The sequence below is a fragment of the Polyodon spathula genome, chromosome 14 (assembly GCF_017654505.1).
Source record: "Polyodon spathula isolate WHYD16114869_AA chromosome 14, ASM1765450v1, whole genome shotgun sequence".
NCBI classification, from domain to species: Eukaryota; Metazoa; Chordata; class Actinopteri; order Acipenseriformes; family Polyodontidae; genus Polyodon; species Polyodon spathula.
This window is the reverse complement of record NC_054547.1, coordinates 24,599,553-24,613,176: the sequence shown is the minus strand read 5'-3', so window position 1 is coordinate 24,613,176 and position 13,624 is coordinate 24,599,553. Positions and strand designations below refer to the sequence as shown.

At 37.4% G+C, this 13,624-nt stretch overlaps 1 protein-coding gene across 4 annotated transcripts in view; it reads right to left on the bottom strand.

Moving 5' to 3' along the window:
* Positions 1-13,624, bottom strand: part of LOC121326969 (FERM, ARHGEF and pleckstrin domain-containing protein 2-like) — an 81,008-nt gene that overhangs the window by 35,201 nt on the left and 32,183 nt on the right. For all 4 annotated transcript variants that reach the window (XR_005951520.1, XM_041270649.1, XM_041270648.1 and 1 more), the window contains exons 8-13: positions 9,822-9,969; positions 9,077-9,172; positions 8,503-8,666; positions 7,749-7,817; positions 7,383-7,440; positions 4,878-5,058 (exon numbers count right to left, since the gene is read on the bottom strand). Coding sequence is in view for 3 of the 4 variants with exons in the window: in XM_041270649.1 (XP_041126583.1) it covers positions 4,878-5,058; positions 7,383-7,440; positions 7,749-7,817; positions 8,503-8,666; positions 9,077-9,172; positions 9,822-9,969 (716 nt within the window). In the remaining variant the exon portion in view is untranslated. The remainder of the gene's footprint in view (positions 1-4,877; positions 5,059-7,382; positions 7,441-7,748; positions 7,818-8,502; positions 8,667-9,076; positions 9,173-9,821; positions 9,970-13,624) is intronic.

The window sequence follows — 13,624 nt, the reverse complement described above, 5'->3', positions numbered from 1 at the left end:
TCGTCATCTTCTGTGGGGCAGAGAACATCTGAGGTGGCGGCAGAGTGTGTGGTGGTGTGTTTTATTCACTGATGAATGCCAATTGCAAGACTTCAAGAAAACGATGTCAAGGTCTTGCCAAGTCCAATAAAGCATCTCTAGGACCAAATCGCTAGTACAGGAGACAACCGCAACCAGCCAACCTTAGCCATCTGGCTACAGCTGCACAGGAAGAGTGGCTGAATATCACACATAAGTCTATCCAAGACTGATCAGTTCAACGCTGCCAAGATTGTGTTAACACTCAAGTAGGTCATACCCAATACTAACTTTTGTAATGTTTTCATTGACAGCAGGTCACGTTTCATATTGAAAAAACAAATTCTGTGATCTTATTTGACATGTTTATTAAATCCATTAGACCTGAGGTGTTGCGTTTCTTTTGTGCATCAGTTTGCGTGTGCAAAGTAGGAAAATTGCACAAGTGGACTACATAGGATTCACTAGGTTAGTTTCTGCAAATACACCCATGGTAGTTCATCAACTTCCATAGTAAATATTTAATTTTTGGCTGTCAATTATAGTACACAATGTTTAACTTCAGTTGTATGAAAAATAATTGAAGGCATTGTCACATCATGCCTAATTAAACCTTTTTTTTTTTTTTTTTTTTTAAATAAAAGAAATAAATAAAATAAAACCTGAAAATCAGAACCCCAATAACATATCCATTGCAGTGAAACTACAATAAACAGACCAGAACATTTTGAAATGGTCAGATTTTCACCATTTTAAATGATTGCATCCTGTGAAAATTCACAAGAGCTTAACAATCTAAAATGAATTTAAAAAGTCTGTTTCTCCAGTTACACAAAATGTGATTATTTTATTTTTTTGGTATAGTAAAAATTACAATGAATACAAAATTTGCTTAACACCAGTACAAAATATAAAAAGTAAAAAAACCTAAATGGTTTTCTAGGTAACAAATCTTTTTTTATATTGAATATAAGAATATTACTATTTAAAGTACCTGGATATTTCTAAAACATGGGAATAAGAAAGGACAGCAAGTGAGAGTGAGTATATGGCAAAAGGCATGTTTCGGAATATGGAAAGGAATATTGAAAATTAGGAGCTAGAACATGTCGTATAAACATAATCCATTAGAATCAGAAGATATGTAGACATTAAACAAAAAAAACACACCTTTATGACATCATAAAGGGTTTTTGGATTACACGTTTGCTGATTTATTCATCAGTCACATAAACATGCTTATCTTTTGTTTCCAATTTCCTACTTCTTCCATTCAGCATGTATTCCGACAACCTTATTTTGTTCTTATATACAAAATATGAACTTTCAATTGTTTAATTTCTAATTCCAATATTCAAAGCTCAATTATTGAATTTCTAATTCCAATATTCAAAGCATTGCAGTATCCACTTTCAATGGTCACCAATATGCAGTTAAACTTCTGTGTAGGTTCACAAACCACAAATCTGCACCAACCTGGACTGCTTTGCCTTTGCCTGATTCTTTAACTACCTTACTTGTGAAACCAGCCACACAGGTGAGGCTAAAATAATAATAATAATAAATAATTTTTTTTTAAATCACATTACAGATCGGATTATATTATTTCTCTAGTCATCTTCAATGAAAGCTATATGAACGAAGGCGTGCCACAGAAGATGCATCTCAGTGTACAATACTATACTGGTATTATGTACTGTACTGCATTGCTGGGAAGTTCTAGGAGAGTTGAATGTTCACTTGCTCCACAGGGATTGGTACAGGAGTGCTACCTAAGGAGAATTTTTATTTATTTATTTTTTAAATACCACTCCAGAGTAGCCAGTGAAAACAAATTTACCTTCAAATTTGCTAAACGGATCACCTTATCTGACACAAGCAGAGATATTCATTTGATATCTAGCTTTGAGCTGACTGGATTAACCAATAAAATGCTTCCCAGTTTTCAGATTCAGGCAGATCCACATCCATATGAGCAACAATTGGGTTTAAACTTTACCCAGAGCTGGACATGGGATTTAATTTGGACTTCAAGCACAAGAGAAAAGTGCAAAACTGAATATATTAGTTTCTTCACACTGAGTTTCCCCAGATTGAAAGTGGACACTGTAGTGCTATAGGATTACACCTTCTTGCCAGAGAAGGTAATAATAAATGGCTGTGATAGGTTTTAGGAGTAGAGAGGTGCATCGAAGTGAACTCCACCAGCGTGAGAGTGGCTAAGGAACCTGAAACCCCTTTTTTTTGCAAAATGACAATAATGAGAATGACTAAACTGCACCTCATATCACCAAATTACATTAAAAAAAATGTTAAGACAAAAAGTTAATTAGTGATTTTCCTTCTTCATTAGCTTTGAAAACATTCAAAATTAAAACTATTTTTCTATCACATTGTCACATAGAAATAAATGAATTAAAAAATGTAGTTCCATTTCAATTATAAAATGTAAAAAAATGTTTATAAAAATGTCTTGAAAATACATAATACACAGCAATTATAAACAGATATACCATCACCCACACACAGCACAGTAATGCTCACTCAAACAGATGGTCTACTGTTAGCACTACAACAATCCTGACATTTTATTCTATTTTTAAAAATAGATGACAAACAGGTTGTATTCAGAAATCTAATGAAAAGCACAGGGATAACAAGTACATAACACATGCTAATACTTTATAAATAAGGGACAAGATGCCCACGTGTTTGGAGAGAGAGAACTATAGTGATTAAAAAAATGTGTAATGAACAAATGTTTCTCAATCATGCTAAATTCACAAAAATTACCAATTACTGACCCTCAGAAAAAGTGTGACACTTAGGATATGCAGCTGACTAATAAACCTAAAGCAGCCCTGATTTAGAAAAACTGCATAAAAACTCTGCCAAACTCTGTATATAAAGCTGTAAGATGTATGTTCTGGCTCCTTCACATTAACATTGCATTAGCAGAGGCATGTGGATAGGCAACAAAATTTTAAAGGATTACCGGGATGGAAGAGTCAGGAGGCAAGGTCTCAATGGTTTTGCATAAGCACAAAAGAGTTTCCAAAATTTGGAGCATTTCTGTGGTGCATTTCTGAATCTATGCCACACAGATGCCAAAACAGAAGACATTTGCTGTAATTTAACACAGCATACACATCCCTTGACAAAAAATGGTGTTTGAATTTTTTATTTTTTTTTTTAATTTTGGGAAACAAAGTGTTAAAGAAAAGTTACCAAATATTCTATTCTAACACATTCACTTTGTTCACTGCGCAAATTTACAATTCTACCAAGCTAAAAGGCAATTGCATGCTTTCCTATAATCCTACCTGTATCCTGAATTTTTACAGGTTTCAAGAACTTCAGTAGTTCAAACCTTATGGAAATATTTTTCAGTGAGTTTGAAAAATATTTTATTCCTGGAATGCCAACATCATCTGGGTCACAAAGAAAATAATTTAAAAAGATCTCTAGGTCTATATAAAACCACATTGCTTAATAATGGCTTAGTAATAAAGTTCGGTGTTTTGCACTGACATTCATAATATGGCACGTTGGTGATTAAGACCACAGTATTTATTGGCACGTTTGTTACAACTTCAGTTAACATTTCCCAGATTAAAAAAAAAAAAGCCCCAGTCAATTCCTGGATTGTATTAATCTTCTCCTTGTCTATCTCGGGTCAATATAGAAAGTGCTCATTGTCTACCTCTTTACAACTGCAGTAAGATATGACTGTGACCCCGTAAGACTCCCCCAGTACAAATTTTGAACATCATCCCCCAAGTCTGTGTTTATAAAGAGCACAAAAGGAGTTAGAAATTACAGGTTTATGTGGGGCCTCCCAACCGCATCCCTGAGCCCCAGTGTCTTAAGGCTGTGGCACTCCAGAACGAAGTTGTCGCCAGGCTCGCTGGCCAGTGGGTTGTTGTAAAAGAGGTTGTGCTCAGGGGGCAGGGCACTCTCAGAGCCCCATTCAGAGTCTGAGTCACTGCCACTGCTGGAGCTGGAGCCCTCAGTGGCAGTAGGAGGGCAGCTCAGCTGCCCTAGCTGCTCCACGATGTCACTGAACTGGAAGGCTGAGCTGGATTCAGAGCGAATGGAACAGGCTGGGAAGTTTATCATGGAGCTTGCAACAGATTGGTTGCTGGAGCTGGGTAGTTTGAGCGAGGCTGAATCAGAGTTGCCATTGAGAGGCAGGTTCAGAGATACAGAGTCAGAGTTGCCGTTAAGCGGCAGGTTATCAAGTGAGCTGTACTGCGAACGACTGTTAACCAGAGAACTAGTTTCTGACTGGCTGCTGCAGACCCCACGCACTTGAACAGAAAACAGGTTGCATTCTGAATTGTCATTTTGGTCTCGACCATCCCCATACTCAAATCTGCATTCTGATAAATCTGTGCCACAATACTGGCTTTCATATTCGTGCCCCTTTGTGCCACAATGAGGGCTCTTGCCATGTGGGACCTTAGTGGTCCCAGGACTCCCTTCATGATCCTCATAACCAAATTCACGGCGAAGCTCGCAGTCGTACGCATATGCAAAAGCCTCTGAACCCCCGCCGAAAAATGATATTTCAGCAGGGTCATCATCTATAAACTCCTCTGTCACCTGAAGTTGTACATTATTGAGTGTATATATTGGTGCCTGCCTGGTAAGCAGCTTGCTTGCATCAAACTGTCCACTGGTGAGGAAAATCCCACCAGCGGCTTTATCCTCCTCCTGCTCATTATCATCATTGTCATTTTGGGGGTGCTGGGGACAAGGTTGGCTCAAACAGCCTCCCATCCCTGGGTTCAAAGCACTACTCTCTATACACATAGAAGAGGGGCTGCAGTGTACTGCTGCCTGGTAAGAATTGGCACCTTGGAAGGAGTGAATAGGCTGGGAGGTGCCCTTCCCAGGGTCCTCTTGTAGTGGGGTGGTTGGCTGGGCAGGCTCTGGCTCAGGGCAGGGTGGTGTGCTGGAGGCATGCAGGGAGTGGAAGGAGACAGTGGCGGAAGATGGGGAACCCGGGACCTTCAAACCCTTGTTGAACGACAGACTCTGCAAGAGAAAAAAAAAAAAGGGAAGAAAGTAGATAAAGATAACAGGCCTTTTATTTTGCTTAAATTGCCCGTTTAAAAAAAAAAAAAAAAAAAAGAGAACACTTATTTCATTAAATACAATTTAAGAAATAAAACCATACCAAAAGTAACTGAGAATTGGTAAATGGTAATTGAGTAAATGGAATTGGTATGTTACTGAACGCCACAATTACTAGTCCTTTAATGTTAGGATTACAGACTGGGCTTACACTAGGCCGTACTACAATAAATTGCAGGGAATTGTTCTACACTACCCATGGCAACATTTAATATTCAACATGATATCGAAGAAGATGCTGCTGCATTACCGATTGTCATCTACTGTATTGGAGATTATAGCATGAAACAGAAATCTTATATTGGCAGATAGAGGATTCACATCAACGACGACAAAATGTACAGAAAAAACAAACGCGGCATAAATCAAGTTTATTTTATATTCAACAAACCCTATGCATACCAATCATTGTCACTCTCATAGGCAAATACCAAAGTATTAATTAACCATTTTATTCCATTGACAAGCATTTAGCTACCAAACAATTTTTGCATGACATTAAGCACTATTGGCCATCCGTTTTACAATATTTTGAGACACACACGTGTCAGCAGTTCATTGCATTTTGTCTGTATCTACTTACACTATTAATGTATTTTTAAAAGTGAACATTCAGTATTATAAATGAGATGTACTTTTAAAACATCTCAAAATAAGTACTTAATACTTTGAGGTGTCGTGAGGCAGCATTTACATGCAGCAGCTGAAGATTCAATTACTTTCGGATTGGCTAAAAAGTATAGAAATGTTTCTGTTTTGAGGTGGCTGATGATGGAATAGTAAAACAAGACCCTGTTTTTCTCAATGGATATTGTGACGCAAGGACCACAAAGTTAAAGCAAGTTATTGCTCATGTAAATATTTATCGTCTGTTTTTTTTTTTATATATATATATATTTTATTTTTTTTCTCTCATAACTGTTACTTCGTATGAAAGACAAAAGAAAACCCAGTCACAGTTCTTGTGCATTATATTTTGCTATTAAAACTATTTCATGGATTGACATTCTGCGAATTATTTTTTTTAAACTATTGATTTTTTAGTATTACTATTCTGCGCAGGACAGCCGCTATTAGATTGTTACCTTTCTTAAAAATGTACACTGATTAGAGCCGTTAAGGGGAGATTTTAGAATGATTATGGAAATTACATAACAGCTAGAAAGGCAATATTGATGGTAACCTTATTTTACAGACAATTATTGCTAGCAAATATTTCTTGTCAAAGCAAGTGTCACGTGTGTTACATGGGTTTACTAGAGATTAGGGGTGCAACAATTAAATCGATGCATCAATTACTGATCACTTGTCCTTAAATTTCCAGAGCTTCGATTACATATTGGTGAATCGATTAATCAAATTAGAACCTAGTTTGAAGTCTCCTGTTGCTGGTTTGCAGTAAAACCTTGAGTGTGTGAGTGCACTTCTTTTAGTGCTAGTACAGTAGATTAGCACACTGCTAGGAGACACACTTCAGAAGTAGGCCTATTGTATTCACAATGTTTAAAAATTAAGGCAATATGTTGGGGTTTTTTTTGGTTTTAAATCTATTAAATCTGTCATGTCGTGTTTGGATTATAAAGCAATATTATATGAAAAAGCTGAATTTAGTATGACAGTTAAATTAGTCAGTATTTGTGAGATTAACCGATGTTTTGCTTTGACAAAATGTTAACAGTAATGAACAGCCATAGTTCAGATAGAAATGATTTCTGTTAAAATATAGTATTTATTATTACAATGTTAAAGGGACATCTGACGCAGATGCACGCACATTCTTTAGTTGTTTAAAAAATAAGTCCTTTGTATTTTCTTTTTTTTTTTTTTTTTTTTAACAATTGGAAGTGTTCCACTTTGAATAGAAGTTGTGCCTTTGTTTAACTTATGCACTACTATATTTTTAGTTATTGGATCTTCTGTTAAACAAATGTTTGTTCTTTATTTTGAAAAACAAAACGTTAACGTATCGATTATCATTGACAAATGCCTATACGATAATCAAACACAAAATCAGGGTGCCGATTGCACCACTACTAGAGATAGATATCGACATACAAATAAAAGTGGGTAAAGGTGGGCACCAGACATATATTTGTAAAAGGGGGAGGTGAAATGTTCTAGTTAAAAAGCAATGCAAAACTACCAACTGAGCTTACAAGGTCCTGCTGGTGGACTGGTGGTTGTATTGTTACTGACCGTGTTGGTTAAAGTGTTGCAGCACTAACCTGTTTTGGCAAGTCTGCATCCAAAGTACGAGTAGAGATCCGTGCTCTGCTGTGTCTCCTATAAGAGGGAGAGACAAAAAAAAGACAACAAAATCAATTATTATTAACTTCTATCAAACACTGACCTCAAATACGAGAGTGGGACTGGAATAGTTTCTAATATAACCAATTGACTAATGGTGTTAAGGTACAACTCTTAATTCTCATTATTTCTGATTATAAAATAATATCCAACATGTGGCATTTTCTCCAATATCCATCGGCCTATTTATACAAGAAGTGCACAAGCATTCATCTCAGCCCAATAACTAATTTAATCACTAAACAGGTAAAAATCAAAATCCCATCATCATTAGCAGACCTTACCTCTGATATGGTGTTCTTCGAGCTCCACTGTCTCTCACATAGTCCACCAGCTGTTTCTGTGTTCTCCCGCTGCAACAAAATGAGAGTAGTCAGGTACTGGGCTAAAATAATTTTGTTGTACCAAAAGATGCTGCAAATATGTATTATAAAAAGGACAAAATGTAAACAAATACACTGATAAAGACACTAGCTGCCACAAGTCCATTTTACCAACAGACACCACCACACCAGGATAAGCCACAGCTGGATTTTACAGCACTGGAAAATTCCCTCCTGGATTGCATCAGCCGCCTATCTGGTTATCCATGAAGAGCCTTTAAAAGAGCCTTTAAAACACTTCAATAAAATCCAGCTGTGGCTTATACTTCTCTCAGCACAGTATAACTTGATACAAATCAACCCCTTAGTTTCTCACCCAACACAGAAAGACTAAGGAGAAAATGTGTACAGACCCTAAGACAGATACAATTTTTGTTTAATACTTAGTAGTTTTTGTAGTGAAATAGTGAAGATACTTAGTAGTATCTTCACTATTTGCAAACAGAGGTCAGATCATTTTACAGGAAATGTGATTTAAAAACTACCAATCCAACTACTTAAATTGTCCCCATCCCTACAACTCTTATTTTCTGTCATTTACCAACCAGCTGCTTCCTCGGGTTTTGCAGCCAGGAGCATGTATTGACCACGCTGAAGTACACACAGAATGGCAAACTAGAATGGAGGTAAGCTTGCAGTGAATGAACCCCAATACCTGTATCTGAAGGAGGAGCCTCTGCTGAAGATGATGGGTTTTGACTTGGGTTCAGGCTGGTCCAGCAGGCGGAAGAAGGTGTGATACTCAACGCAGTTCTTCCAGAACACCTTGCACTGATCACGACTAATCATGAGGAATTCTAGAGTGTCCTGGTGAGGTCCCTGGAAGCACAACTATTCGAATTAGAAAGGCAAAGTACTCCAAAAGGTTTGGGTCTATATAAAGCCATGTTTGTTCATTCTATTTGGTTATCAAGGTCTTTAGAAAGCTTTCTTTTTATCAATGAGCATATTTAATGTTTTGTTTGAAGTTTTAATAATCTCCTTAAAGTATGCCAGATCAGTGCTGGTAGGGAGCAATCAAATCTAATATTTACATTGATTACTTGGGTATAACCTGTCCCAGTTATTACATTTAACATTAGACTATGAACTATGTAATTCTATTGATAAATATTTTAACTAGAAGTCTGCCAATGTTTTTAAAGCCAACCTAAACCAGCTTTCATTACTCAAAACACCTTCAAACTCACTGAACATTTGCGAGAGCACATTAACCCCACAAAACCTACATGGACCTCCGGGTGCAGCTTGATCAGAAACTTCTTCCTCTTGAAGCTCAGCTTACGAATCTTGGACCAGTTGAACGTGTTTATCTTGGTGTTTCCCTATTAGACACAAAACAATCCCATGTTAGATTTATGTCCTGCCTATTCCCATCTATAAAATTGACATTTGTGGATCATATTAGTGCAGCAAGAATTTACCTTCAAATACAAAAATCAGCATTACATTAATTTGATAGAACACTATAAATTGATACTATAGGTGGTGAATATGGCTAAATACGGAAATTAAAATGTGGGCTATTGTTTATTTTACACAAGACTGACATTCATCACAAGCCACAGCTTTTACTTCAGTGGCCTCTCAGCAACAAACAAGTACATCTCCATTAATTGTATTTACTTTATGCACATTTAAAATTGTCAGACGTCTTCCTATACCCTCAGATTTGGATGATCTTAACATGCAAACAAATGTATTTTTTTCAACCTAACTGGAAAAGCAATATGTGACAGATAGACAGAAACCATATACCCTCAAGATTAGGATGCAATCAATAATCTTTGCTAAAGATTGAACTTAAAATGTATAACTGACCCCAGTCCAGTTGTTTTTAGAAAGTGTCCTTCACTGCATCAGACTGGGTGCATCCATTTTGAATAGAATGGTCATGGGTGTAAGGGCACCCAATAAAGTGAGATTGTTTGTGGTGGTTAAACGAGTATGGAGTAGCAATCACGTGTACTGTACCTGGAAGACCTGGAGGCCCATATGGGAAACTGCCAGGTTAATTTTGGTTCCTTCACGGTCTGCAGCACAATGAAAGCGGATTCCGTACATTTCAAGCTTGCGGGATATCTCTAGCACCTGGAAATCTGACTCGGCTGGTGTCTGGCCCCTGGCACAACAAAGCAAGAAAAGGTCCATCAAAAGAGAGCAAATCCAACTAAACTAGAAAGAAAAGTGTTGGCACTCGATCAATTAAACACCTTACAGCTAGCACAATCTTTAAACAAATAACGCTACATGTAAAGAATGAAATAGAATTTTGCTCAACTCCAAATTTCTGTTTTTTATACATCAAATAAAACAGGAATAGATAAAAAACATGTTCTCTTTTTTGACAAAGTTAAAAACATGAAAAGCAAATGCTGTTTGTATATTGTTCTACAGTGCATTATGGTGCAAAAAGCATTCAGCCCCTTCTATTGCAACTGGTGTCTGATTCTTTCCAGTCTTTAACCCCAGCAATAATCTCAGAGTTCAACACCTGTCATATTTACATGAATTTAAATAACTTGTTCTGGTGAAGGTACTAATTAAGTTTCAATTGGACGAGTACTAAAAACACTAAACAGGCTCCACCTTACATACTAGTTATTGAGAGAATCAATCTGGAGTGCTAAAGAACATATGAAGCAAGTTTTATCACAACTGGATTAGCGACTTTGAATTCTGTTAAGTTGCAGATGAACCACGACTCTGAAACCCCTTTTCCCTACCCTTGCCTGCTGTCATTTTAAAATGTTAGCCCCAGGTACTCTACAGTTTACTATACAATTGACACTACATTGTGGAGCAACACTAGACTAGCGTTGGTTTCAAAAACAGATAAACCTTGGACTAAATAAACATGTATTCCAAGTTTCAAATAAAAAAAAAATTAAATATATTAATTGTCCCAAAATCCAATACATGCATACCTGTGTAAAAAAAAAAGACTACAGCTGTACACCAAAAGATTAAGGACCTAATTTACTAAACAGCAGTAACACGTTTTGCAGACAGTAAGCCCCTTTACTGCGTGCTGTGTACACCTGCTGTATTCACTAACCAGTGGCAAGCAACCTAATGTGGAAAAAGTACAGCATGCGTCATTTAAATATAATGAATAATGTCAATGTCTGGAAATGTATGCAAATCACGTCACAAAATACTGCCAGGGAGGTATTTGATATGCAAACCATATTCACTTAAGCGCGCTAACTTTACTAGACACCTCAGCGTGTGTTAAAAGTACCGCTTATTGAAACCAGGCGGCATCACAGAACCAGCGGAAGAGTTGCACAAGAGAGTGAGAACAGTTAAGGAGAGTTTTTCGGACCAGGCAGATGTTACTAGGACTATGCGAGGAGGAGGTAATAACTAGATACAGATGGAGCACAGATCATACTAGCCTTATATATAGGGCCCCGTAAAAAAATCCTGATATCACTAAAGTCTTAGAAATCGTGTATTTGACTGCCTACTGTGAGAAATATGTATTTTACTTTCCTTTCAGTATTTTACATTACTCTACCTCCCCTGTTCATTTCATACTTTTTATCAAGTAGAAGCAGCGTTACAGTAGCTTTACATGGTCCGGCATCAATGCCAAGCACTTGGTTATTAGGGCAACGGGGTCAAACAAATAACTGATTCATGATTGGTGAATTCTTCATACTGTACAATGACGTAACATGCAAGTCAGACGGGAAATTTAAAATGGTTGTTTAGATAGTGTTGATTTATTAGCTTGCAGTGTATGACTAACATTAAAAATGCAGACAGCTGACAAATCCATCGAACACAAGATCGTGTTCAGAGCTACGAAAAGGGGACTTTGCAAACAGATGGTGGGATTCTGTTTGCTCAACTTGTAACGAGTCTTTGGATCACCGAAGAAAAGGTACTATTGACAAGCATCTTGACAGCACAGTACACAAAATCAAGAAAATCAAACGAAGTTCAAGCTAAACAATTACTGAACAAGCAGGTCACAAATCACAGGATTGTTTAAAGAAAGCACAGAAAGTGGAGAAAGACGTAATGTCAACATGTTTGAATTAGTGGAAGCCTTTGTTGAGTGAACATACAGATACAACGGCTGGTCAATGAAATAGTTTTTTTAATGAAAAAAATCACTAATTGTGGAGCCGTGCCTAACAGTGACACACTCAGACAGAGTATCTGTATGCAGCACACTACTGTTTTGTACATTATTTTCATCCCACAGAGCTTTACAACTGCTAATTCAGAGGAACGTACTGTTTACTTAGTAGACACACTGCATCCTGACTAACCACACAACAGCAACAGGTCAGGATAACATTAAGATGCATGTGGAGAATGGCATCATTTTCAATTGTGTGTCTTCCTTTGTAATAGACAATAGTCCTTTTTCCATCCACCCTTTAAGCTCGGTAAAACTTATGCGAATAATATATCTGACAAACGCTACGGTAAACGGTTTAACTTTTTACTCCATGACAATCTTGTTCACTAGAGGTGGTTTTATTTTTTACTCGCAGCAACATTTTATTTGACACTAACATGGAAAACCGTAACGACCGTACTTCTGGTCCTAGCACCCTTCACCATTCCAGCGACGTCAAATTGTTTGATGCGCATGCTCTGATGATCATTTTAGCGTGCGATGTGGCTTCTCCCTGCCATGTGGTAATTCTGGTCATTTACCACCATTTAGTGAATGAGGTCCTCTGATCAAGGCAGCTGCAGTGGTGAAGTCAGACCAGAAACACAAACCAAAAAAAAAAAAAAAAAAAGGAATGACGGAGCAAAACTGTGACGCTACGGCTCAGTGCTTTTATTAAATAAACAAAAGCAAATATTTAAAACAGAACAAAACACAAAATCAAACGGCATGTTGGCCAAACAAACCGCAACAAGTAGTATAGTGCTGGTGCAAAGCCAGCACGTCTAGCAATTGTTATCTTTCTATTAAATTTCACCTCCTGTCTCCACTCGAGTTCACTCTAAATACGCTTCCTCGAGCGGCCGAACTGCAGCTCTCTAACTTTGTGACCGAGGGATCAACTAGCCATCAGTTATTGCATTCTCCCTGCTACCTTTTGCACGGGTTTACTATGGATGCGTGGCTGTCAGCTAATTACATACTTAGTAGCTGATCAGTCACACATTCCCACACAGTATTTAAAATGTAAACAATACAATAACATGGAAGATGGCACCTTGTTCGTCCTGCTACACAACAATGAAATACAAACACTGCTTTTTTGCCGTCACATCTACTTACAAATCAAATACAAATAAACAAATATGTACAAAGGGGCGAGACACTCCGCCACAGCCTCTAAAACAAGAACTCAAAGACTAAAGTCATACCATTTCAGAATGGCATCCATATTAAATCAGAGGTCAGTGTAAAGTCACATGACCACAATATGGCAGCAATTACATAAATCAAACAGGTCTGACAGAAGAAATACTTTGGAGTTGTCAGCAACCAGAAGGTGTGGGGATTCAATTAACCCTTTTGCTGCTAGGGCTTTTGGAACCATCAGTGCTAGAGGTTTTTTCCTGAATTTGACTCTGAAATGATTCAGTCCCACATGTCTAACTACCCAGCTGCTTATCCCACAATTTCCACGTGGAGTGCAAGCAAGTCCAAATTTGTCACTCCCATGAGAACAGCGTGCAAGTGGTTATATGTGCATCTGCAAAGTTTAACATGTCTTTTTGACATGATTCAGTTAATAAGCTGACAAGAGTTGTCTGCAGTTTTGTTTTTCACTGGCAGATGGCAGCAGTAA